Raw genomic sequence first — 27,642 nt, forward strand, 5'->3', positions numbered from 1 at the left:
CTGAGAGGTGTATTCCTCAAAATATTAGGGAAAATTTATTGGCATGCAATCCTTATATTCATTCACCGTGTCGCTCACTACACCTTCATCTGCTTCTGAAGTAGTGCTCTAATTCAGGCCAACATTGTCTGTGGACCCCAGCATTGCACCTAGCACAGCAGTAGCTTGACCTACTGCTTTTCGAGTTTCCATATACAGCGCAGGTTCTCTCCTTGCATCCTTGCAGGTGAGTAAATTCATGCTTCGGTCCCTCTTCATTTTCAGTGGGAACTGGATTATGAGCTGGTGGATCCTCACTGCACAGATCCTCAATAATGGACACAATGAAGCTGTATTTCTCCATTAGGAGGGTATCTGCATTCTCTTAATAAATAATGTATGCATTCTGAACAACAATGTCCAACAAATTCAAATATTTTTCCTAATATCTTCTTGTAGGCCTATTAGAAGTAATGTGGTAAATGTTTTTGTCTGAAAGATCAACCCCTCCCATTCCTTTATTGAACTCACCAATCTCACTGGCTTTACACTTTCTTTCCCACTTTTATTTTACACTAATTTATCTTCACCATTTACACCTGTTGATAAGCAGAACACTGGTTTATGCTTTTAAGTTTCCTTGAAACCTACGGTCAGAATAATACCTGCCTGATAATTCAAGGTCTGTTTTGATTTGAACTTCTCTTTGGTAAGCTCATTCAGCAAACCTTTCGAGTTAGGGTGAATTGTTCCTGTCACCATCACTTTCTTGTTATACAGGGCTTTGGCTAGTGGAATTTTTGTATAAAAATTGTCTGTAATCAAGTGGTATCCTTTTCCTTACAAATTATAAGCTTCTATCAACTGCATGACTACCTGATGGGCAAGACTCTCAGGTGTTCATGTTTCATATAAGGCTTTGCCTCAATAAATCTCCATATGAAGCACATAATCTGTCTCACTTTTGCACTGTTGAAACTTTTTAAGTCCAAATCTGCAATGTCTGTTGTTTGGCATATACTGTATATAGACATACCTATTTTTATTGTTGTGGTACATAGTGACTTTTGAATTTCATGTTCAAATATTCCATGAAAGGCCTGACTTTGTGCCAAGGGTCGCATCCAGGTGTACCATGAGAAATGGGATCACTGGAATTTACATGCAAAAACCTACCAATTACTTGAAACACTTTTAGAGGCATAGTTTTTTAATAAAATTCTATTTTCTGGGAGGAGATAACACTCCAGTAATGTGCAGTGCTCTTTCAGACAGTAAGACGTATGTTCAAATAAATGGCAATGAATTTTTTGAGCATAGCAACTGACACATCCTTCCACTTGTGCCTACTATGTAAATGTCTATCCAAATAATCCTTATTTTTGGAAATGAAATTGGCCACAAACTTATTAGTATCTACTATATAAGCACTAAAATACAAGAAGTAGTATTCAATTGGCCTAGACTGCTTACCTGGGGTGTTTCTAGATCCAGGTTTTCTGACATTAAAGTCAATTGCAGAAGTGACTTGCTTAAGTGGCATAACCTTAGACCACGTTGTCACAATAGGTTTCCTGCATGTGAGGCTTGTCATCACATTCACTTTTTTATATTCGATGTGAAGTATTAGCTGATAAACACTCCGATTCTGACTTAGAATCTGTTGGTTCATTTTCAGCATTCTCAAAGTTAGTTAGATCCGTCATATTCATCTTCCAACAAATTTAGCACTGCTTCATCACTAATTTTCTGTAATGATGCCTATGTAGACACAAGCTGTACTAAAAATGCATATAATAAATCAAATAATAATATATACACAAGTAAATAACTTGCACTGAACAGTGAACTACTAAATTTTATGTAATGAAATATCAAATCAGGAGCCCATGAAGGTTTGTCTACAAACACTACAGCATTGGCGTGCAAACAGGTGGTCGGGATTCAGCACTCATTTATTTCTGTGAAATTGTGCCCAAAGAGGTTGTAACTATGAATGAAACTGAACTCACGGTTGCTGTGGACATCGAGAACAACAAAAGGTAGACTATCATGACATCTCTTGAAGAAGTGAGTTAATTACGTGAAGAAATACAAACATGTCAAATACTTGACAGTGCTACTACAGCAGGGAACGAAGTGTCGATTATTTGATAGTTGCCAGTTCTAGGTTTAAGTAATTTTACCCCCACTGTCGGCAGCCCTGAAGATGGTTTTCCGTGGTTTCTCATTTTCACATCAGGCAAATGCTGGCGCCGTACCTTAATTAAGGCCACGGCCGCTTCCTTCCCACTCCTAGCCTTCCCTGCCCCATCATCGCCATGAGACCTATCTGTGCCGGTGCGACGTAAAGCTACTAGCAAAAAAAAAAGTAATTTTACCATCTACAACATCTCTTTCTACTTGTTAATACATTTCTATTAAGTGAATTGATGAGCTGTTTCTTGTGCATTCATTTTGATATAGTAAAAATATTTCTGCCTGGTGCAGGTGATTTTTAATGGAGTGAAGTTTTCCACTAGTGCATTGAGTGGGTGGGTTTAGGTGACAACATAGCAACCACATTGATGTGTAATTCTGAGAAACCTCTCAAGCCAAAAATGCTTCCCATATTACACAGACTGTAGCTACGTTTTTATAGCAGGAAGGGAATTCCGCGAGTGTATGTTTACAAGAATGAATGAATTACCTTAACTTTGCATGGGGTAAATTGGAAATTAGTCAGGGATGAGGTTTCTGACCTTGACCTTGCGGGGAGTAACAATATATCACAAGTAATGGAAGAGGATTCTGTGGCAGGCAGGGATTGAGGAGGTGGAGAAGGAGGTGATACTAATTAGTGAAGGCAAGTTGTTAAGATCAATACTCTGATAACTTGGTGTAAGTGTGTGGAGAACGTAACCACAATGGATGTTCAAGGCAGGGTTATATATGCATTATGTGGTCTCTAAAATTTAACGCTCTGTATACATGGCATATGATTTATATATATGTTATATATTACATCACCATAATCGAATATGGGCAGAATTAAACTTTGTACTAGTAATTCCCTCATGTTTAATGGAAGAAGAGGTCTGGACAACAGTAGATTGAATCCTAGTTGAACCTGCGTTGGAATAGTCATTTGGAAAAAAATAATGTGGGATCAGGAAAGGCATCTAGTCTTGAACCCTTGGTCAGTACTCAAAATGAGTCTGGATTACTCTAGCAAGCCGAGAAATGTGTATGTTCATACCATTGTCATTATATATACATATATATACAGTGAGTGGCCAGGTGTAACAGAAAGAGGTGTCCCATTAGAAAATGTGCCGTGTGTGACCCCTGAGTGTTGTGGCTAGCTGAGCAGTGTGTCACAGACGCCAGTGTCGTGAAGATGGCAACACATCGTGAGTTAACCAACTTTGAACATAGGATGATCAGCACATAGGTCGTTGCATTGCAAGGGTTACACGCGAATTTGGGTTTCTGAGGTCAACAGTGTTGAGGGTGGCTGTTCAATATCGCAGAGAGAAGAGAGAATGTTACCACCCACATAATCCGCTGCACGGGAAAACCAGAGGTGTTTCATGAACGGACATCATGTCGCCTCCACAGAACCATACTGAGCACTCGATGGGCTACTGTGCATCAGATCACTGTCCAGTTGAATGTTGGGAGACAGGAATCCAATTCTTCCAGGACTATCAGGAGGCAGCTGCACCACATAGGCTTCACCAGCCAATGACCAACTCGTGTCCCTTTGCTGACTCCTTGATACAGAGCTCAACGTCGTACCTGGGCCCGCGTACTTCGGCAATGGACCATTGAGCAGTGGTGGCATGTCATATGGTCCGGTAAGTCCCGGTTTCAATTTTATGGAGCTAATGGGTGCGTAAGAGCTCATGGAGCTATGGATCCTGCATGTCAACAAGATTGTGTCCATACAGGAGGTGGCTCAGTTCTGGTCTGGTCAGCGTTCTCATGGTCGCAATTAGGCCCTATTTTCCGGCTGCAGGGAGCGCTGGTAGGTGCACGTTATGTGGACATTCTTTCAGACCATCTGCATCCATTTCTGGCTGTAGAGTACCTGATGGAGATGCCATGTTTCAACTGAACAGTGTACCATATCACCTCTCTGTGGTGGTACACAGGTGGTTGGAGGAGCACTCCAGTGAAGTTACGACCATAGATTTGCCCTCCAGATCCCCCAATTTTAATCCAATTGAGTATTTATGGGGTGCTGTCAATGCTGATGTATGCCGCATGGACCCTGCACCAACAACACAAGACCAATTGTGGGTAGCAATGCAATATATATATGGGTTCAGATCCCTCCAGAATGATTCCATCCCCTTGTAGAGTTGATGCTTCAATGTATTGCTTCCATTTTGAGGGTTTACAGTGGAGCAACTCCTTATTTACATGACATTCAGTGTCTTCCCATGAGTTTTGGCCAGTCAGTATGTGTATATGTATATATATTGTACGGGGAAATGATTGTGGGGTTTGAGCATGGGAAGGATCTCGGGTAGTGTTCGGTGTTTTTTGGAGCAGGTACAGAGATGGATAGTATCATAGGGCAAATAATAGATGGTAATTCCTTTTTTATAAAATTTATTAACAAAATCCACAGATATATCACCATGCAATTCCAATTGCAACTCAAATTTGCAGCTAGTATTTGCCAAAAATGTAAAATAAAAGATTTATGTTGTGATCTTCTTGACTTGTGTTTGCTTGAGAATATAAAAAAAAAAAAATTATTGCTCTCCCATAAATCATGAACAACCTACAGTCTTTCTAATTTGAATGCAAACACAAAAATAGCACCTTGGATATAATCAGTTCGTTATTTATGGTGCTGACCTACAGTCTTTCTAATTTTTACACCATAAAATGAACACACAATTGTCATGGAAGGTTTGATCAATTAAATAAAATATTTGATTTCTTGCTGTATGTCTTTCAGTTCATTAGAATAAAAAAAATGAAATTATTAAAGCACTTGAAAATCCTAAAGTTCATCTAGGTAATGTGAATTCAAATTAATTAAAAACTTTGAAAATGAATTTATAGCAAAATATGAACTTCTTTTAAATGACGATAAAATTATGAATTGATATCCACACGAAGCACTTGTAAGAGCACTGTACTGGACTAAGTGCTTTGTAAAAAGTCAGTCAGTTGTGATTACTCCTCAGAATACAAGAAGATCTGCTTACAAGTGTTGGAGTTGGTGACTTGGTGTCTGGAACTTTCCGCGGAGTGCGGACGAAGGCTCAAACTCAGCACTGGCGATGTTCTGTGAAGATACCACGTCAATCTCCCTCATCGACGTCCCTCGATGGGTACTATAACTGAAGAAAGCATGTAAATCCCTCATTGCAAGCGATGTTTGATGTAGCAGGATCTCGTAGTACTTTTGCCAAGATTTCCGTTGTTCTTGGAGGTAATGTCGGAATACGGAAAGTTCAATTGGCACTATTAAATTCACAAATGTCACGGATATTAATTCTACACACTGTGGTAATGCACAGTTCTATTCTTACACTGATTTTATGATGTTGAATTAACATTCACAGTCCATGCTGCAGAAAACACAGTTCTTATATACACAGTTCATGGGTTTGAGAATTAACACAGTTAATAATCGTCACTAATTATGTCTGAAATATGATTGTAAAGTAATAAATACAGTCCATAAGCACTTGAAAATGTGATTTGTAACAGTCTCTATCACAGTCTCTGAACAAATATTATTCACAAAATTAAGGCGATTTTATGGTTGTATTTGCACCACACTAGTCTGTACTATTTAATATTATTGTACAAGGTCCTTAATGTTCACTGGGTTTCTCACAGTGATGATCGAGAAAGTGCACAAGGAAAATAGTTAAGTCTTGCCGTGTTATAGGACGAATGTCGAGTAAATAAAGTTACACACAGTTCACTGATATATTATCGTAAAAGAAATATGTCTTAGACTGGTTGAAGTGGTTTTAAATTATAATTTCAGTTTACCACATGCAACGATTTAGGATATTGTCATAGTTCAGAATTATGTGGAATTAGTACAGTTCACAGTGTCGTATATTGGACACTTTAATTCTCACTTCAAATTATAGCTTTACTCTGTTAATAAATTCACAAGTATTACATTACGATAATTCACCTTGAGAAACGTCTAGAATCTTACCGTCGGCGCGGCGGAAACTTCACGTATGGTACGACGTTCTTTCACTATATCAACAGCGTTTGCGTGTGGCCACGATTATGCCCTCGCGAATTGCGACGGAGCATAATTTCTGCACACACTGTGCACGCACACTAGTCTGTACTCGGGACTGGTTATGACCTTGGCCCGGTGGCCTATATATACCGGCGAGCAGTGCTTGGAATCAGGTGATGAAGGGGTAAGTATACCTCCCAAACTTTAAATGATCATATTTCAGAAACCACTGGATGGATTGACTTTAATTTTGCAGGGTTTTGTTTCCAGAACATTAGCTACAGTTCAGCGTTGGTCTCGTGTTAATCTGTCCAGGCGTTAAAAAGTTCATAAAAATAGCTGAGAAACTTCTGTAGGGGAAGTAAGCTACAGGCGGTGGTGACGTCACTTGACCTTGCTTGACCTGCGTTCTCCCTCGTGGAGTGCAGTAGGTACGAGAACATTCTGTCACACAGCTGTTCACGTGTCGGAACTGAATTGTATGCTAGAAAATGAAATGTATAGCTTGTATGCCAGGGCCTATGCCTTCCTGGTACAATATATATACTCTTCACTCTTGGGATCCAGTTTCAGAAATCATAAATGTCTGAAAGATACAGTGGAATCTTCTTTGTATGTTTTTGAAGGGACCCAAGAATTTGGATATCATAGATCGGAAAATATGATATTGTAAACATAAAATTTGCAATATATGAACTTTTAATCTAGTAATACATCTTACCTCACAGTCAGTTGAATATTTATAATTGGTTTGAAGTACATATGTATGGTTGTTTGGTTTATTGGGTGTTATTTAAAAATTGTATTATCTTGTTTAGTGAAGTCGTTATATGTTCAATTTTGAAACTGCATGAATATTGCTTCAGTATCTCATTTGCATCCTTCACTTTTGACACCATAGGAATTGGCTAAGGATCTGGCATATCATCACCTTCATCCTTCATTGACGCTACTTATGCCTTTTGTCTTCAAGTATTTGGTTTATTGTAATTTCACACTCTGGAAGATCCTCATTAGCATTGATGTATGTTTCGAAAAAATCATCTCCTGTTATTTGGCACCATTGTTCACTCTTCAAAAATTTGACTAGCGTGAAGTCATCATGAAGAAAACAACATAACCTAGTGGCCCAGGCTGACTTAGTGAAATCCATGGCATTTAACAGAGTGATTTTTTTTCATTATTTGTTCCATGGTGGTTGTATGGTCTTACAAGTTTGTAGACAGACGTTGCTTTGCATCATGGCATAGTTTGAGGTACACGAAAAGTCATTAGCGAGACTTCTAGATGAAAGTGATGTTGATTTTAGTGATATTAGGAGCAATTTTTTATTAAATGATGGCGAAGTTATTGGAGAATTAGATTGTTTCAGTGATTTCAGTGATGAAAATTCAATAACATGAAAATTATATGAAATGGCTATGCTGGAACCTCTACTTGTGGTTGAAAGGATTGCTGTGACTTGGAATTCATATTATAACAAATCCCATTCACACATTCATCTAGTCGTAAAACATACCATGGGACTACACCTAAGAGTGAACTTTTTAGTTATTCATAACTGATGGTTATTGATGGAAATGATTCATGAAACTAACAGGTATGCCAATTTAAACATTAAAAGTATCACACCAGTAAATGGTCTAAATTGTCATTCATACTTCATTTATTGTAATTGAAAGAGAAGAAGTAAAGTGCAGTTTTCTGTGACCAAGAAGTAAAGGGACAATGATGTGTGACAGTGTACAAGAAAGCCTTGATTACATCCTGGTGAGTGTTTTGAGAAGTTCCTCACAAATCGCGATTTCTGATGTAAATGTCGGAGATAATTTCAGGGTTAAAAATCTGAACATTGTTCCTGAGTATTGTATTATATTTATTTTGTATTTGTTTTATTTGAATTTTACAAATATGCTGCCTATATGTTTGTGCGTACACTTGTCCCTCTGTAAGCAGATTTTTAAATAGAGCTGGAGAGGCAAGTATGTTCAGAAAGAAATAGAGGGCTAAGATTTAACCCATTCACATGCCATTTAATTCAACTTATTTATGCCTTGGTGTACCATTTATTTTCCTTACTTCTCATGATATTATCACTGACACTGAAAAAGCATATTTTACAGAATCCTAATGGGAGGAAATATTCAAACGATTGTCAGTTGCACTTTGTAAAGTCTGTATGTGTGTGGTAGATCATAAAACATTCATCTACATGGAGCACCACCTTGCACCGGTGGCATTCAAATGAAGATTCCTTTCTCAGACCCTGTGTCACACAGACTTTGCATCTCCGTGACGGGATAACCTTCTTCGTTGTTTGGAGTATTTTGGTTGGAAAGTGTCCCCAGTGCCTTCCCTGAAGTTTCAATGGTGTATTCCCAGGGCTTGGGTGTCCTCGTTTTGGATAGTCAGGCAAGGTCACACTTGCCAACAGCTGTTCGGCCAAATTGATTCGGAAGCTGGTTAAGCCTACTCGCTTCTTGTCAGGGTTGAGGAGGCGATGAATAATGTTGGAATTAAGAAGTGCCATGTCTAGTATGTAGAAGTATATTTTTTTGTATCCTTTTACATACTTCCTCATCAAGGGGGATGATGCGAGTCTCTGGTCATGAGAATCAACACCACCCATTCCACAGTTGTAGTCAACAACAAGATTGGGTCTGAACTTCTTCTTGCCATCATACTTCACCACTTCAAGGTAATCTGGCCTGCTATGTTGTGTAGAGAGCATGTGCACCACTTTCTTGTCCATCCATTTCACAGCCAAAACCCCATTACTGGAAACGAAGGTGAGTTCCCCATTTTTCAGCTTTGTGCTCCTAAGTTCCTTGGACATGAACTTCCTATTTAGCCTCACTGTACCAACAGCATAAGTCTTATCATCCAGAAGATTTCTGAATAATGTTGGTGAACTGTACCAGTTGTCCGTGTACAGCATTCTCCAGCGGCCCAAAAGCTCTCCGCGCATTTCCATAACTACTTTTTCAGTTGAAAGTAATCCCACTGTAGTTACTTCACTGCCATTCTCCTCCCCAGTATAAATTCTGAAGTTCCAACAGTACCCATTATCAGATGCACACACTTTGTATATTTTTATGCCAATCCTGGTTCTCTTTGATGGGTTATATTGTACGTATGAAAGCCTACCTTTGAACTTCATCAGGCTTTCATCTATAGACACTTTTTCTCCAAGCATATAGACCTTTTGAAATCTATCTAAAAGTAAATTAAGCACAGGCCTTACTTTCCTAAGTTTATCACTAGCAGTTTCAGGGGCATCACTGGACAAGTGGAGGAATTTATTTATAGATTTGAACCTCTTGAAAGGCATGGTTTCTCCAGAAATTGGAGTCTCCATAACCCTGCACTTAGACCAATTGTCTTGGAGTGAGGGCTTCTTATTTTGTGATGATAGGATGCACAGGGCAAAATGTGCCTTCATTTCATCCACAGATACAGGAAACCAGTGTTCCTCTTCATATGATATTACCCTATTTGTATCCTCGGCAGCAGATACAAGAGATTTACTTGCGTTAGCATTTGTCTCTTTTGTTAGATGTTCCCAAAAGTCTGCTGTTAGAAATTCATTCACAACTTGCAGTTCGTTAGGGCATTGTCCTAGGCACCTTTGAACAACACTGTTTATTTCACCAGTTGCGATGCATGAATGATACTCTGGAGTATTACTTACTTGCTCCCAGTTCCATTCCCTATCGAGTGAAAGATGATTAGAAGCCGTTTGTGTAGCATCAGATGTAGGCCTAAATTTCAGTGTTACATTTGATGACAAAACAGCACTTTGTTCACCCCTACCAGCACTCACGTCGCTGTCACACGAACTACTTTCACTACATTCACTTCCACTAAATTCTTCATCGCTTATTTCAATATCAATGTCACTATCTTCTAAAAATTCCCTTATAATCGCTTTGTCACTCAACTTGGAGGCAGCCATGATTTTGCTTACGATGAGGTTGCTAAGCTACAGGTTATTCTTTCCACAGAATAACTGCACAGACGAGTTTATCGGATACATCAATGGAATAAAATAGTGCTTCCATCTGTCAAGAGTTTACCTTACTAATATCAAATCCTTTCACAAAGGAAACTGGCTTGGAGCGTGTCCGGAAATTAACACTACGTGCGGACAGAGAGATCCGTCTTTGTACCGGAGTGCGATCGAGAGCCTCGACGGAGAGATCCGTCAAAGTACGACAAGTGGTTAATAGAGGGATACACACTTTGATTAATAAATATATTTTCTAATATTGCTTGACTGGTGTGAAAATATGTTTGGACGTTTTGTTGGTTCATTTTATCTCTCTGTGCAAATAGATCATGAGTGTATTTTCTCTGGGTGTAATGATGCAGCACACTCAAATTTTCTAGAGCTTGATGTAAGTATACTGTAGGACTTGGTTAATACATTTTTGTTTGGGTTCTTGAACTAAACAGAGAATCTCATGTTTCATTCTTAAAAGAATATAATATAAGAATATTTGGAAATATTTATGATTATTTCTGTCCAAACAGCTAGGACTTTTAAATTTTGAACTTGCAACTGAACTTATCTTAATGAAGTCTTGTTTTGTATTTGCTGGTGTTGAGACAACACCAGACTTCACTAAGATAAGTTACTCTGATGGTGCTCTTTTAAGAACAGAACATGTCATTCTTTGTTTTGATATTGTGAATTTTATTCCTTGTTAAGTAGTGTTTTTTTTTATATATATATATATACAGGTATGTTAATGTAATATTTAACTTTTGTGTTCCACAGACTGAAAAGCTTTTAAGTTACATTCATGAGGACTGGACAGTGACAAAATAGATTTGATGGTTTTCTTTTTTTTTTTTTTATCATCTATTGTACAATTAAAGAAGTGCTCGTGAATTTACTGCTGTTGGTTTCCTATAACCCTGCTTGTATTTAGACTAAATTATATTTTGGTTTGCAGGAACCAGACATTGCCCGCATGCCTCGCTGAGCCGAAAGCTACCTACAGAGACAATCGAAAGAAAGATAGAAGTCCTGACCAGTGCAATATATGTGGGAAGTGGTTTACTCGCACATCAACTTTAAGGGAGCATCTTTTTCTACATTCAGGACAGAAACCGCATAAGTGCAATGAGTGCGGGAAAGCATTCGCGCAGGTTAGTACTTGGAGAACCCACCTGTTAGTACATACTGGGGAGAAGAAGCATTGTTGTCCAATATGTGATGGTCGTTTTGGTTTAAAATCTAGCTTAAAGCGTCATGTACTCACTCATTCCAAAGAGACGCCTTTTAAATGTATTAATTGTGGAAAGGCATTCACCCATAAAAGTTATTTGGCCTATCATATGATTTCACACACTAGGAAATACTCGCTTGCCTGCATTGCTTGTGGAAAGACTTTCCGCCGACGTGGTGCACTAAGGCGTCATTGTATCACACATTCTGGAGAGCAACCGTATTTATGCAATACTTGTGGTATGAGGTTTTCCACTTTGACCAACTTATCGAAGCACGACATCGTACATTTTAATGAAAGAGAATTTTCCTGTACTATATGCTCAAAAGCCTTCAGTAAGCGTCAGTATCTGAATGTTCACATGGCAGTTCATTTGCGTGAGGTGAAAAGTTCTTCAAGTGCTCAGTAAAAATGGTTGCCCAGAAGCACTTTCATTTTTTTGCAGTAGTTGCCCCACTGGATTTAGGTCTCACAGATTTATAAGGAGAAGTGGGAGAAAGGTTAAACATTTTTTTACTGTTTTTCTGGACATCGAGTAAGCGTATGACCATGTACCACTCAGGCATATATGGAGATGTTTGAGACATAAGGAAGTGTCTGATGACATAGCACGAGTATAATGATTAATGATGGAATCAACAGTTGTGTTGAGCTTCAGGATGGAAGATCTGGTTAGTTTGAAATGAAGAGTGGAGTTCAGCAAGGAAGTTATCTATCACTATTCCTATTCTTAATCATAATGGATCTAGCAACTAATGCCCTGCTTTTTGCTGATGATGCAATGGTATGAGGTGAGGCTTAAGCAGAAGTACAAGCTAGACTTGATTTTTGGAATGAAGCTTTTACAACCTTAGGTCTTAAAATCAGCAAAACCAAGACTGTTGGCTTGGTGAGGAGTAGATACTCTCCAACTGGTCATCTAAGAATTGGAGATGAGGAGATGGATATTGTGGACAACTTCCAGTACTTGGATAATGTTGTGTCCTCAGACAATACCATCCATCAAGAAACTAGCAACGGAATACAGAAAGCTTCCACATTCTATCACACTGTTCGTCTAATACTTTGGGATGAAATATTTCTGTTAATTTCCAAAATCAGCTTGTACAAAGTATATCTGGTACCTGTAATGATGTATGGTCTGGAAGCAGCAGCATTTACTGGATCAGCAAAGAGTCTTCTTCATGCAACAGAAATGAAGTTTCTGCATTCTTATCTGCAAACAACAAAAATGGATAATATAAGGAATGTGGATATCCAACAGCAGCTTGGATTGGAAGGAAGCTTGCTGGAGACCCTCGAAGTGAAGAGATTGCAATGGTATGGTCACATGAAAAGAATTTATCCCCATAGGACTTCTCGAGCATTCTTTGTCCACATTGCTCATGGGAAGAGACTAAGAGGAAGATATGATGTTTGGAAGAAGTAGATTTTCAAGGCCTTAAAATCAGAGATGTATACTGGCATCACATACATGAACATCATTTGTGGATGGAGAGGACAAGAGGAGGAGGCTCGTACTCAGCTGCACTTGGCTTGGTGGAGCAATTAAATGATGATGATGATTACACATTTGAGTCATCACCCAATATTATTTATCTGTAGAAAATGGTCACAAAAGTGTCAATACAATATTTGCTCTTTTTGTTTCTAATTATGTATTTCTATCAAATATCAGTATCCTCCAAAAATGTTCCTCAGCTGCATAGCAAGCATGAGTAGACAGACATGGAATACTATGTAAAAATGAATATGATAAAATTGCAATTTATTCCCCTCAGGATACTAGCAGTAATACCAACCAAGCAAGTTGGCCATGCGGTTAGAGGCGTGTGGCTGTAAGCTTGCATCCGCAAGATAGTGGGTTCAAACCCCACTTTCGGCAGCCCTGGTTTTCTGTGGTTTCCCATTTTCACACCAGGCATATGCTGGGGCTGTACCTTAAGGCTACGGCCGCTTCCGTTTCCTAGGCCATTCCTATCCCATCATTGCCATCAGACCATCTGTGTTGGTGCAACTTAAAGCAAAAGGCAAAAAAAAAAAAAAAAAAAAAAGAAACAGTAGCACAGTAGCACCAAAATTAATCTATTTCAGTGTATTATCACAAACAAAACATAATGAACTATTTTGAACTTCCAGTGTTGTGCTTGTTCATATAAACACACAACACCGAGGCTTACCACTCGCTTGCTCTTGAATACCATATGGGTTTGTGGCATTCCATGAACCGCGTGCTTGCATGCGCTTCCGTGCTACTGTAATCCAGGCACCACTCGCGCATGACACTGCGTGATAGTCAAACTAATCATTTAAACTTTGATTTTATTGATACAATTATGCTGGCAATAATGATGATTTTGTCATTTAAATGAACAGCTTTACAGTATGTACATTTTAACCCTACACGGACGGAAGCACACATACTGAAAATGTAGTACTGTAAATTAAAATTCATCCAGAATTATTCAACATTAGCTGTAAACAGTATTTGTACGTATTATTAATTACTTACCTGGAATGTTGGAAGTACTCCATTGCAGAGGTCTGTAGGATATTATTGAATTTATTAACGGCAGAATGTTAGTGCAAAAGAGGCATAAATGTCATCCACAAATAATTTATTGCACCAGTCAACGTGCTTATATCAGATAGTGTTGGAGATGGCTATGTTTTAATTTAGGTGTTACCTGTTATTTCCATTTGTTTCACTGAATTACTGTTTCCTGGTGAATTATGTCAAATTTCAGTATAAACAATGATGAAACGTACTCTCTGGGCTCGATTACCCTATCAAAATACGAATGTAAAATTGGTCCTTTATTAATATACTATATATCAGAATGGTACTTGCATGTCCTGCATCTAAGTTATGTCAGTTCTTTCCCCAGCTCTTTCGTTCTCCAGGGGACTTGAGTCCCTCTTGCACTGAGAAGATGCACTACTTGAATTTCCATTTGTGTACTCTTCAAATTTTAAAAAAATCATTTTTATCTACACCTGTAGAGTCCAAAATTGAAGCAATCTATTTCTCACTGACTGTGTTCTTACTAACCATGTCACATAATAGCTATGTAAATCGCAAGAAGGCGGTCTCAGAACTCATGATGCATACTTGATTGAACACGATAACCTCTCACAGCTTGTAAAAAGCTAGCAGGAAGATGTCACAACTCTGTTTAAGGATTCTTCTGTCAGCCAGACCTATAAGTGTCATTTACTGCCATCTGTTGAGTTTTTTTATTACTACTTTCACTGGTGACACTGGATTTCTGATTATTTAATATATTACTCTAAGAGTTAATTTGGTGCACCCTAGGATTCATATGTATTAATGTTATGTGACTAACACATATATAGGTTATTATACCTCATCGGTCTGTATCAACAGCAGGGTAATGTGCCCATTAAAAAGGTCTTGAGGAGAACTCTGAATCATAACTTACATTGCTATATTATGGTCAAAAACATGCAGATATGCAATAATATTATCATGTCTGAAATCATCATACCGGGATGTAATTTTCAAAATCCTACCTATAAAACCTGTTTTGTTTTGCAACCTGGTTGGGGAGCACTTTCTGTACATCTCCAGATGTATTTGTAGAAATTCTTGCTGTTCATGGGGAATATGCAGTTAAAACCCTAGTTCTTGTACATGCTCTTCTGACAAATAAAATTAAGAATCATCAGCTTATTTTCTGCTTTATTGTGCAGCAATGCTCCTATTATGCGTAGCATAGATCAGAACTGTGTGTAATAATTTCTGACTCTGAAACAGCTACTATCCAAGATGTTGAGAGAGTGCTGTATTTCCTTATGCCAGAATTCTTTGTCTTTTTAATGTAAAACAAAGTGATTGGAGACAAATCCAAAGTATGGGGCTTCAGGCTGTACAATGATCAGGACAACAATAGACTGTTTGGCCATCATACCCATAGGGAACATTTTGCCCAATTTCATTGTTTTGCTTCCAATTATCCACAGACATATCATTCAGTGGACATGTATTGATGTTTAAGCCAGAGGTTGTTGTCCTGGAGTTCAAGGTTAATATCAGACAGCCTTATTGGACCAGCTTCAAGTTGCTAGAAACAGTGAACAATATACAAATATCTCAGCAGTTTGCTCCACCCAGGTTTACAAACATTGTGTGTAAAAGTACACCTCTCTTTATACAAGCTAATACACCACATATTGATACTGTGGCCCAGGAGTTATATGCAAGGTTTCAAAGCAAATATCATTATTATAATATTAAAATTATCAGTCATGTTAATGAAAACTGTCATAATTCAAGAACTGTTCACCACTTGTTCTTATGCATAATTCATGCAGTAAGACATGAAATTCTGCTAATGACTTTCGTCGGGCTTCAGGGATGTTTCCTCTTGCACCTCATCATACATGTTCCTTTACAGTGACTCACATAACTGAAAGATTGCAAGCACTCCTGATGGTACCCCCTTTACCTTGCATTGGATTATTTGTGATGGATATGCAAGTAACTTCCTGCAGCTCTCTCTATGCTATTACAACGCCGTTGGATTTAAACTTCTTGCAGTGGTTTATGTTTATGATCAACAGCATTAAAATCCTGTAGATGATGAATGGAGCCTATTTTGAGCTTCGTCACCTATACATGAGAGAAGCAGTTCATGGCTCTTGTCACTGTATTTTTAATAAAAAAAAGTTTTCACTAGGTATCCAGTGACTGGGTTTGTGAAGTCTGTGGCTCACACCATTCACTATATCACCTGTTTGACTGGACACAAAGAACCACTTCCCCTTTCTCATTATGAAAAAGATGAAACCTTGTACTAACAGTGAATTTTTGTATTTTTAAAATCATATGAACACATTGTATTTAATATTAAATCCTATTATTAAAATCCTTTAGAACATTAGCATCCAGCCCTGTTGTAGTAGCCCATTTTGTGCAGTTTGATTTTATTTTACAAAGAGTACAATTTACTTCTCTTATAATGTTTTGTGTACAAGTTGTGTAGATATCCTCTATAGACCAAAATCAATCCTTTCCTTTCTCTTTTGATAATTTCTCTCTGATTGCTCATAAGACCCAAGTAATGTAAACCTAACAAATTTAGTATCAAGTTTATATTTAAAACTCTGTATGAAACATTACCATGACAGTGGGAATACTATTGAGAGAATATTCCTTGGGTGAGGGTAGGATTGTAAGAATATGTTGTGTTAATTTTCCCTTGTGTGAAAAATTAAATGAAATTGCCTGACCCTATGTATAGCTCATCTCTGATCTGTTCATTTAGAATAACATATTCACATACTCGGTGGTGGGTGAATCAGTCACTTCCATCAATTGAATGACAGGATTGTGATATGCTGTGGGATGGAAATACAAGGTCAGCTGGACATTGAATGTATTGGTAATTATGGGATAATAATAAGTGTGCAGATAACCAACACAGTGGTGCTGAACAGAAGGGAAAGGTAGACTTCAGTAAAACATTACAATAGAATACTCTCATTCTCTAGTTGCGGATTGCCACAAAGTGGGGAGAGTAGTAATTCATTGCAATCCAATGATTTGATACATGCATGGTTTTGTTAAATTTAATTTTTCTATTCCTACCTTAAATGTTACTCAATAACTACACCCGAACTCTAAATTTTATTTTCCAAGATTTTTTATCTTTATCTTACCCCTATTTATTTGTGTCACTAGTCCATACAATGTTATCCTTAGCCTACAATAGACAAATTAACTTAATGACAATGAGTGAATGGATGAATTGCCTTATTGTATTTACTGGTTCTCTGCATGAATGAATGATTATATAAGTGATTGAATGGATGAATATATGACTGAATGAATGAATGATTGACTTCATGCATGGAATGAGGCCTTTCTCCCAGTCATGTATAACTACCTACGGGGGGAGAGTCTTTATTATTAAATGAGTATTGGACAATGCATGAGTGAATGAATGATTTAATGATGGATGAATTGCATGTATAAGTGTATGGATGATGAATGCAGGAGTGAGTGAATGAATGAACTGAATTAATGCATTCATGAAGAAAACAAGGTCTCTTTCCCCATCACAGATAACGACCAAGTAGGGAGAGAGCCGTAATTTCTGGATGAATAAACGAATTGAATGTATGAATGAATGAATGGACAAATCACCAAATGAATGCTCTCAGCCTACAGCTACGGAACTCCAGGAGCTGAGGAAGGAACATTTAATCTACTGTAACCTAAGCAATTTCACATGCAATTAACACATAGTTACCTTTATGTTACATCATTCAAATGTAAACAGACTTACAGTTCTCTCGTTCTCTTGATAAACTATCAGTAAAGTTACTGGTACACTGTGTAACCTGCAAGTTATATATATAGATTTTTTTTTTTACAATCTGGTTTATGTCACACTGACACAGATAGATCTGATGGCGATGATGGGATAAGAAATGGCTAGGATGAGAAGGAAGAGACTATGGCCTTAAATGAGGTACAGTCCCAGCAGTTGCCTGCTGTGAAAAGTGGAAACCACAGAAAACCATCTTCAGGGCTGCCAGCAGTGGTGGGTTTCGAACCCATCCGAATGCAAGCTGATTGCTACGTGACCGAAACCGCACAGTCACTTGCTCAGCACAAGTTATTTTTTCAAAGCCTCAAAATCTCCGTCTTTTATTGCCTGTAAATAAGTTTCATTTATTTTTGAAACCTAATTGGTTATGTCTGGCCTTTACTCATTTTTTAAATAACTTGAGGGACAAGGTGGATGTTTTGGTTCACTTAAAATTTTTTTAAAGAATAATCCGACTTTTCAGTACAATATAGTTTTTATTTGCATAAAAAACACTGGGTATTTGTATCCTAATAAAATCCTTAAAACTGACATGCTACCTTGGATGTTGTTTAAAAAATATGTTTTCATATAGATATATGATTTGTGTATATATCTTGCTGCTCTTTTTTATTATTCCTGCTGGTGAAATACGCAAAAACAATGTTAGTAAGTACAATTATTCTGTTAAAAATTAAGCATTAATTAAAACCAAATTGCTATGTTTTATATCTTATTAAAATACATTATTTGGTTTGATTGTGCAGTCTTTTACAGTGCAAATGGTGTTTTATTCCATGGCTGATTGAATACGTAATTTTGAAGTAATAATATTCGTACTCCCTTTGGAAATATTGTCAAACTTGTGTGTCACAATGAATAATACTACAGTTATTCTGATAAAAAGTAAGTTTATACATGATGAACATTGAATAAAACCAAGTTGCTATCTTTATGTCTTATTAAAAGACAAAGGCTGGTTTAATTATGCAGTCTTTAACATCCCAAGGAGCGTATTAATCATAATTTGATTGAATACGTAATCTTGAATGTTACAATTTTCGTGCTCCCATTAGAACTGTTGTCGAATCTGGGTGTCACCTTACGACTTAACTTTAGTAAGCTGATATGTGAGAAATTGTCAGGTCTATTCGAATGTTACCGTGTTGCTGAAATTGTGGAAAAACATGCCACTTGTCACTATAGATGTTCAAATGGGGATTCTCAAATTTGTTTTTAAAAAATATGTTGGAATCTTGTAGCTTCAAATTGAAGATAGATGTTAGTTGATTGAGAGTCCTGTAGTCTCTCTTGCGGCTGGCTTGCCTTGGTGACACTATCGGTTCAAACATCTATAGTGACAAGCGGCATAGTGTATAGGAAATACAGCTGATGATGCCCAAAATATGGGTGAAACATGTTCCGTAAAAACATGAATAATGTAATGATTTTTATGTAAATAAAATATGTATTGTATTGGAAAGGCAGATTATTAAAAACAGGTTTAAGTGAAAAATATAAGTTATTCAATACGGACCAAAAAATTAGATTTATTTATTTATTTATTTATTTATTTATTTATTTATTTATTTATTTATTTATTTATTTATTTATTTATTTATTTATTTATTTATTTATTTATTTATTTATTTATTTATTTATTTATTTATTTATTTATTTATTTATTTATTTATTTATTTATTTATTTATTTATTTATTTATTTATTTATTTATTTATTTATTTATTTATTTATTTATTTATTTATTTATTTATTTATTTATTTATTTATTTATTTATTTATTTATTTATTTATTTATTTATTTATTTATTTATTTATTTATTTATTTATTTATTTATTTATTTATTTATTTATTTATTTATTTATTTATTTATTTATTTATTTATTTATTTATTTATTTATTTATTTATTTATTTATTTATTTATTTATTTATTTATTTATTTATTTATTTATTTATTTATTTATTTATTTATTTATTTATTTATTTATTTATTTATTTATTTATTTATTTATTTATTTATTTATTTATTTATTTATTTATTTATTTATTTATTTATTTATTTATTTATTTATTTATTTATTTATTTATTTATTTATTTATTTATTTATTTATTTATTTATTTATTTATTTATTTATTTATTTATTTATTTATTTATTTATTTATTTATTTATTTATTTATTTATTTATTTATTTATTTATTTATTTATTTATTTATTTATTTATTTATTTATTTATTTATTTATTTATTTATTTATTTATTTATTTATGCCTTTGTAGGTGGCGAAGTTAGGGCTCTTGGCCCTCTCTTACACTTAACTTGTAAGGTGGACAACATCTTTGTATTTGCAAATCAGGAGAGTCATTAGTGATGGTGATTATTGTTTTAACAGGAATTAACACTAATCAGAGGTAAAAGGAAGAGGTCCAACACTTTTAAGAATAAGGTGTTAGGAAAAGAAAGGGAAGTGCTACGAATGGTGTGGAGATGAAAAGTTACCTAGGCCTCGTAAACTTGATACCATCGGGGTCAAACGAGAACAAGGTTTGACCAAGGGAGGTGAGGAGCCTGGAAGAAGTAAATGAAAGCAATCTCAGTCAAGTGGTCGCCAACCCACATTGCCAAGTTGAGAGTCCCTGGGATTCCCTTCAAGTCGCCTCTTATAGCAACCAGGGGATATGGTGGAAGTGTGGATGTACTCTACCGCTCCCATACGCAGGAGTTTAGGAGAGACTGCTCTAGAGCAGACCCTTCATGGTCAATAAAACTGTCAGTACAAAAAAATATTGACACATACTGATCGCATGTGGACTGGAATGATGGAATGAAGGCCAGTACTGAAGCAGATTCAGATTTCCCGATATGCAAGCATTAGTAGGCCAAGTAGAGGTGCTTGTAGAACCGTGAGATATTGAAAAAGTTTATCAAGCTATATGAAGTGTTCCCAGAACTGTGAGATGCTTCCAGCCCACAGTACATGAATAAGAATAAACTGGATATGACACTCGATAGACTGTTGTTTGTATACTCAAACTTAATAGTAAAGGAAACCCGTGAGGATGTGAGGAAATAATTTAATACTTTAGAGTCAAATTATCACAAGGAATTGAAGAAAATAGTGGAATCAAAACACTCAGGGATTGGGGCAGATGATATATACCAACCAGCATCATGGGTGTTTTATGCACTTCAGTTCCTCACTAAAGCAGAAGTTCCTGCCGTGCTCAGCATGCAAGAGGAGTCACAGGAGGTTAGTACAGTGTTACTCGTATTACATTAAATACTGGCACACCATTGAATTTCGCTAACAGGTATAAGTTCCAAACAGACCCCTGTTAAAGTCCGAGTCTTTTCAGCGTGTATGAAACTAATGTTTACAAACCTCTGTGACTTAAAGTTGTTGACTACATGTCAGAACATTGTCTATAAAGCATACCTATACAACCTTGTCATTGGGGAAACTAGAAGATGGAGGTGTTCAAGATGTACATTCCATAGATTAAGAAAGGCAAATGTATCCCACATTTCAGGGGCAATTGATCTCCATAGGTCGACGCCCCAAACAAATAGCATTTTTTTTAAACCCACATTTTGGTACATAATCCTCCATTACAACATTTGTAGATTAAATAAGCATGTTATGACAATAGCATGCCTTCCATCTTCACTTTCAGTAGACCACTAACGTGCATAGTTATGTCTGTGTGGTTATTTTAGTACGGACATGTACAAGGGTCTTTTAGGTATATACACCATTGTTAAACTTTTGTTGAAGCTTCCCTTCATTACAAAAATATTTACACAAGTTATCTCTTACTATCTTGGCATTTGTCGAGGTGTTCCTATTCAAAGTACCTCTCAACTCTAAAAGGGTGCATTCATCTGGTTTTTCTGTACCATTTGACTGTAAATGTGTTTGATTAGTTTCTTTTACAAGAAAATTATGGAAATAACAGCAAGCCATTGTTATAATGGCTGCTTTTTCTGGCTTGAGACATTTAGACTTCTGAAAGATTTCAAATCTCCTTCAAAATACACCAAAAGTGTTCTCCACTACACTTCGTGCCCGAAAAAGATGATAGTTAAATTGCCACCATTCATCATTCAATGTATTCTGTGAATAGGGTTTCATTAGGTGTGCATTTAAAGCAAAAGCTCCATCGGCTATAAAACAAATGGGTGCTTGTCGGATGAATATGGTTGTGTTGACTGTTCTGGTAGGTTTAGAGTAATATGTTGGAGACATTCACCAAATTGAGAGTGGAAAAGCACACCTCCATCTGATATGCGTCCATTAATGCCAGCATCTGCCATGATGAACTCCTTGTTTTCATTAACCACTGCCAGGAGTACAATGCTAAAGAATCCCTTGTAGTCATAGTACAAGGACCCAGAATGAGAAGGCTTCTTTGTAGCAATGTGTTTTCTATCAATGGCACCTATGCAGTTCCAAAACTGATATCGTGAGCCAAAACCATGTACAGTGCGATTCTATTCTTCATGTGTTGAAGGCAACTGAAACAACAAAACAATTTACATATAGCATGCTTTCAAGTTTCCTTCCCAATCTTAAAATAATTTTGTTTCAGTTGTTTCAACCCAGACACAATAATTCTCTTGAATAATATCAACAATTTTTTTATATTGCAGTCTCACTAATGATAAATTGCACACTTTGCAAGAGTAGGTCTAATTTTACTTTCAGAGGGTAGAGCATGAAATACACGTTTACATAAAGCACTGTTTATGCGATCATTCCTTTCTGTTTTCAGGGAGCCCAGCATAAATCATCAAATGACCTACGGGAGTCAACTGTTGAAACAGGCCAGATGATGCCATCACCAACCCTTGCAACATCCATGTCTTCAGTAAACAAGATGCAGCCACCAATAAAAAAGTGGAGGGTTCAAGGAAAAGCTTCCAAGAAAAACAAACTGCTTGATTTAGCGTGTGATTATTTGTCACGACCGTCAAATGACAATAGCAGTGAATATAGTGTAGCAAAGGTATGGGCACAGAAACTGAAAGAACTAGAACCTCGACAAAAATTGTTTGCAGAAAAGGCAATAAATGACATTCTGTTTGAGGCTCAGTTGAGTAACTTAAATCGGAATTCAGTGCAAAGCAATGTTAACACTAGGCATACATGTGAAACAATATATTCTCCTTCTTGTTCTATATTTGCAAGTCAAAGTATTTCCGTGCATGTTCCGAGCCCCCAACCTGAAGTTCAGAACACTGGAACATCTGAAGACACTCCTATGGACGGAAATCTTACCACAATTATCACAACTTTAAAACCTACTGGGGAATAAACTTACTACATTACTGTTCTGAATAATAGCCTACTATGTTTCATTAAAAACTACAATAACATTTTAGTTATCTATGCTTTAAATAATTACTTACCAGTTATTGCTATTTGTTCTTAGAACCAAAACACTTGAGTCTTGAATTTTTACCAGTTAAGAAACATACATTTAATATACGTCATTCTCTGTGTCCCCCTTTCCCTTCCTTGTCAGCATAATCACTAACAAGAAGTACTTTATGAACATTTATGGATGAGTTTGCTATCTTCAATGTGAGATGAAAATTACTATGAAAAAATGAATTTGCATCTTCTAAACAGGCTACTCTGGTTTTGTGTGATCTTAAATATTATTTGTATAGTATCAATTTACTTCTGGTTACTGGTATTTCTAGTAGGTACTTGAATGTTGTTTTGTTTCTGATTATGATTATTATTAGGATTATTTGATAAAATTTGTTTTGTAACCTCTGTTTATAATGAACAAATATTTATTAGTAATGAGTGTTTATAATGAATGTCCTACCTTTATGTACTCTAGCAGAATGTAACACAATAATTCACATGTTTCCATAACTGATGGAAACTGGTGACATTATAGTGGAAAACTTTAAATCTTCGAAATTTCTACCAGTTGCAAGAACCCGAATGTCACCGCTAGTCTCTCTGCCACCAATAAACAGGTCCTCATTTTTGTATTTTGCCTTATTAGAATAGGCTCTACCATTCCTAGTAATTTTTCTAAAAAGTACCCTCACTCATTCAGAGATAGTTATGATAATCTTCTGCTTCAGTATATTTTATTTCCCTCAACAACTTCATATGAGAATACTCTTCTCTTTTTCTAAGCCAATCTTTAACCCATCATTTAAGTTCAACACTGCATTTTGTGCAGAGTGCTAATATTATAGCTATACATGCCTGTCTTATGATCCATTTTCATAGAATACCGCAATGGTGAGCAAGTGCACCAGTACTGACCAAAATATTGACAGTAATAATGATCATGTAAGGTCACTAAAATACTGATCTGTACTGTCAGTATTGTTGATTCAGTGTTACTGACCGTGTAGGGTCTGATGTAGGTAAGAACATTTGCAATGTCCCGGAAGCCCCACACCATTCTCTTGTTTGTGCTCAAGAGGGAACAAATTTGACCTGAATAAAATGCATTTTACTTCACACCTGTTTTTTGTTCTTGATTATATGGAGCTCATTTCTTAGAAGGTAAAACATATTTAGGTGCTTGGTAATTTTTCTGAGCCATATTCACATTTTCCTTTCTTAGTCAATATATTTTGATTTTCAGGTGACTGATTTCATCTTTCCTATTATTGACAGCCTACTGAATCGTATCTATTTTCAATACCTGTGGTAAAGTTTTAGTTTCTTTTGAGACAACTCTGCTATTGTTTACAATGCTCTCTTTCGGACATTTTTGTTATGACATCTTTGATTTTGATATGGCATTTTCTATTTAAAAAATTATAATTTATTAATTTCTGCGTTAAGGTAAAGTAGAAAATCATACTCGTATACTCAACTTAAGAAACAAGCAAATGCAGAACACTATTGACTATCATTGCAGGAGAAATCGGTCATGTGGTTAGGGTCGCATAGAGGTGAGCTTTCATTGCGGAGATGGTGAGTTCAAACTCCACTATCGGCAGTTCTGAAGATGGTTTTCTCTGGTTTCCCATTTTCACATAAGCAAATGCTTGGGCCACGGCTGCTTCCTTTCCACTCCTAGCTCTTTCCTATCCCATCATCACCATAATACCTATCTGTGTAGGTGTGACTCAAAGGAAATTATCTGATAAGGAAGAAAAAATTGTTCAGCATAAGAATAGAAAATTAATAATTATTAGTTCCAAATGTAGTCACCTGATCATTACCAATTATTGAACGTGTAGTACTGATGACATGTCCATGAAAGTTACGAATATTTTGGGAAGCGCAAAAGTTCATTTTCCAAATCTTGTTCATAGTCATGTGGAAGGAAATGCACTGAACAAATTCTTCATTATTAGCATTGGCTTTATCAGCTATCTCACATCGCAATGCCCATTTAGCCCATAACGTAGTTTTGGGAAGCTTTGATACATTATATTCTCAGTTTTTTAGCAAGCTCATCTGGTAGCCATGCCATTAAGATGTCTAGTCTATATGGTCTGACACCGTGGTTAGCCGACTTAAGTAACGTTGGTCAAAATTTTTTTTTTTCAAAATCACAATGTTGGCCAGCAGGATAAGAGAGATGGTGGCATACAATTTTTAATAATTATATTGCATGCCAAAAGCCTGGGTTCAATTCCATACCTCTCTGCAGTATCCATATGGAGTGACGGCATGTGATGCTGTTGATGGTGATTCGTCCATTGAATGGCGACATTAAACCTTGAGCACACCTCTGGGAGTTATTCGACAGGACTAGGTCATGCGCCAGCACCTGGTTTTATCTTCTCCCTTCCTTCTGTCATATGTCATGTAATTTATTTCATCTCATGAAATCCGTTGATGAGGTTGACATCAGGAAGAGCATCAGTCATAAAAACATGCTACAAAGATTCATCTCGCTTCATACCCGACCCCATAGAGAAACAGGACTAGGGTTGAACATACAGTACATACTATAATGTGTCAGCACTGTGGTAGCCCTTTTGGTACTTCCTGGAATGTTCTAGTGAGTCATACGTCCGGGTATCTCCCAGCCAGCCTGGAGGACGGGGCTGACATTTCCGTATATAGTTCTCTTCGATTGGTTGCTTCATGAATTTCTAGGAGATGCAGCTAGTGTTCTGTCCCTAGCCACATTGAAAATATTCCAATTCATATCACCCAAGCTATACAGAGGAGGCTAGCTACGGACATTCAGTTAGTCTTAGAGCTAGCGTGTGTCTGAGAGGTGGAGTCAGTGTTGGGGCTCAGTAGTTAGGCTGAGGGTGATAGCGGTGTGGGTTGATGCTAGTGTCTCACCAGAGTTTCAGTGAGGAATTGTTGTTGTTGTTATTGTTACATCAGAGTGTTGAGTGAGTAGCTGTACTGGATGGTTATTGGCTACCGTCAGAGTATTGTCGGCTACAGGACGGAGTACTGTGCGTGTGTGTACTGAAGACTGCCTTAGTCAGTGGTTGCCTGTGTGATAAGAATGGAGACTTGTAAATAGACAAAGATACATACAAAAAGAAATCACTTTCATGGGGCTCCAAAATTGAACATTATCAAACAGTGATTAAACTAGAAGCACTATACACAGCAGAAAAACTAAACATGAATTTCAAAGGCCAGATGGAGAAACTCGAGCTAAAAGAAAGGAAAATTTTAAGAAAGATCATGGAACGAAAATTTGAGGATAATAAGATAATGTAAATCAAGAATGAAACACACTATTAGAAAATTGAAAACCTCATAGATACTATGCAAAAAAGAAGGATAAATTCCATGGTCATTTTCACAGAATGAACTCTAACAGGTTAATCACACAAATCTCTAACTTCTTCTGTAACTGCAAAACAAAACCCAACTGGTTTAAAGAAACTGAAAAAGGACCTTCTAGAATTAAAAATAACAGAAAACTATTTGATCAACAGCTAAAGTAATAACCCCATGGCACCTACCATGCAACTGCTGGTCAGCCCGAAGTCCTGCAGATTACTAGTTGTCATGTGGTCATTACAACGAATCCTCTCAGCCATTTTTCTTGGCTTTCTAGATCGAGGCCACTATCTCACCATCAGATAGTTCCTCAATTCTAATCACATAGGCTGAGTGGACCTCGAACCAGCCCTTAGGTCCAAGTAAAAATCCCTGACCCTGGCCGGGAATCGAACCCGGGGCCTCCAGGTAAGGGGCAGGCATTCTACCCCTACACCATGGGGCCGGCTAGGTAAAGTAATAACTAAAGACAAAAACATAAGGTTCCAAGAAAAATCTACATTAATAGCAAAACCTATTTTCTCGGAAGAGTAGATTAAATGAAGATCAGAAAGAATGAAGAAATACTGGACACTAAGAAAAGAACAGCACACAGAGAAATGATTGATTCAACTTACCCCAAAGAGGATGAAACGTAATAATAATAAGAAGAAGAAGACGGCAGTTAGAAAGTGTGCGCATTCATGGTTGAAAAGAACTTGTGTGTGTGTATTTTTTTTGCATGCGCACACTTATTGGGTCACCTGGAAAAAAGAGTAGTAAACAGATGGTATTTTATTCTTAACAATACATTCTCAGTTTTATTTTATGGAACATATTTTTACACTCCACAATGGTAGTTCTTCGTGATGCCTACTTTTAATCATTTATTTCATCTCATGAAATCCGTTGATGAGGTTGACATCAGGAAGAGCATCAGTCATAAAAACTTGCTACAAAGATTACTCCTTGCATTAAAATGCAGCACTTACTGCAGTATTCACTCACAAGTTGTTATAATATATTGTACCGAATAAACACTTATACAGCTGACCAGAGACCACTCACTTCTGTTGCCACTTGGAATCCGCAGGAGGAGTAGGACAATATTCAAGGTGACGTCGCTAGTCAAAG

General features: G+C 36.6%; 1 protein-coding gene across 1 annotated transcript in view; it reads left to right on the plus strand.

Moving 5' to 3' along the window:
- LOC136885762 (uncharacterized) overlaps positions 1-24,252 on the plus strand; it is a 73,022-nt gene extending 48,770 nt beyond the window's left edge. The window contains exons 5-6 of the mRNA XM_067158500.2: positions 11,152-11,347; positions 22,556-24,252. Of these exons, the coding sequence (XP_067014601.2) occupies positions 11,152-11,347; positions 22,556-23,098 (739 nt within the window). The 3' untranslated portion in view covers positions 23,099-24,252. The remainder of the gene's footprint in view (positions 1-11,151; positions 11,348-22,555) is intronic.
- The last annotated feature ends 3,390 nt before the right edge of the window (positions 24,253-27,642 follow it).

The sequence above is a fragment of the Anabrus simplex genome, chromosome 14 (genome assembly GCF_040414725.1).
Source record: "Anabrus simplex isolate iqAnaSimp1 chromosome 14, ASM4041472v1, whole genome shotgun sequence".
NCBI classification, from domain to species: domain Eukaryota; kingdom Metazoa; phylum Arthropoda; class Insecta; order Orthoptera; family Tettigoniidae; genus Anabrus; species Anabrus simplex.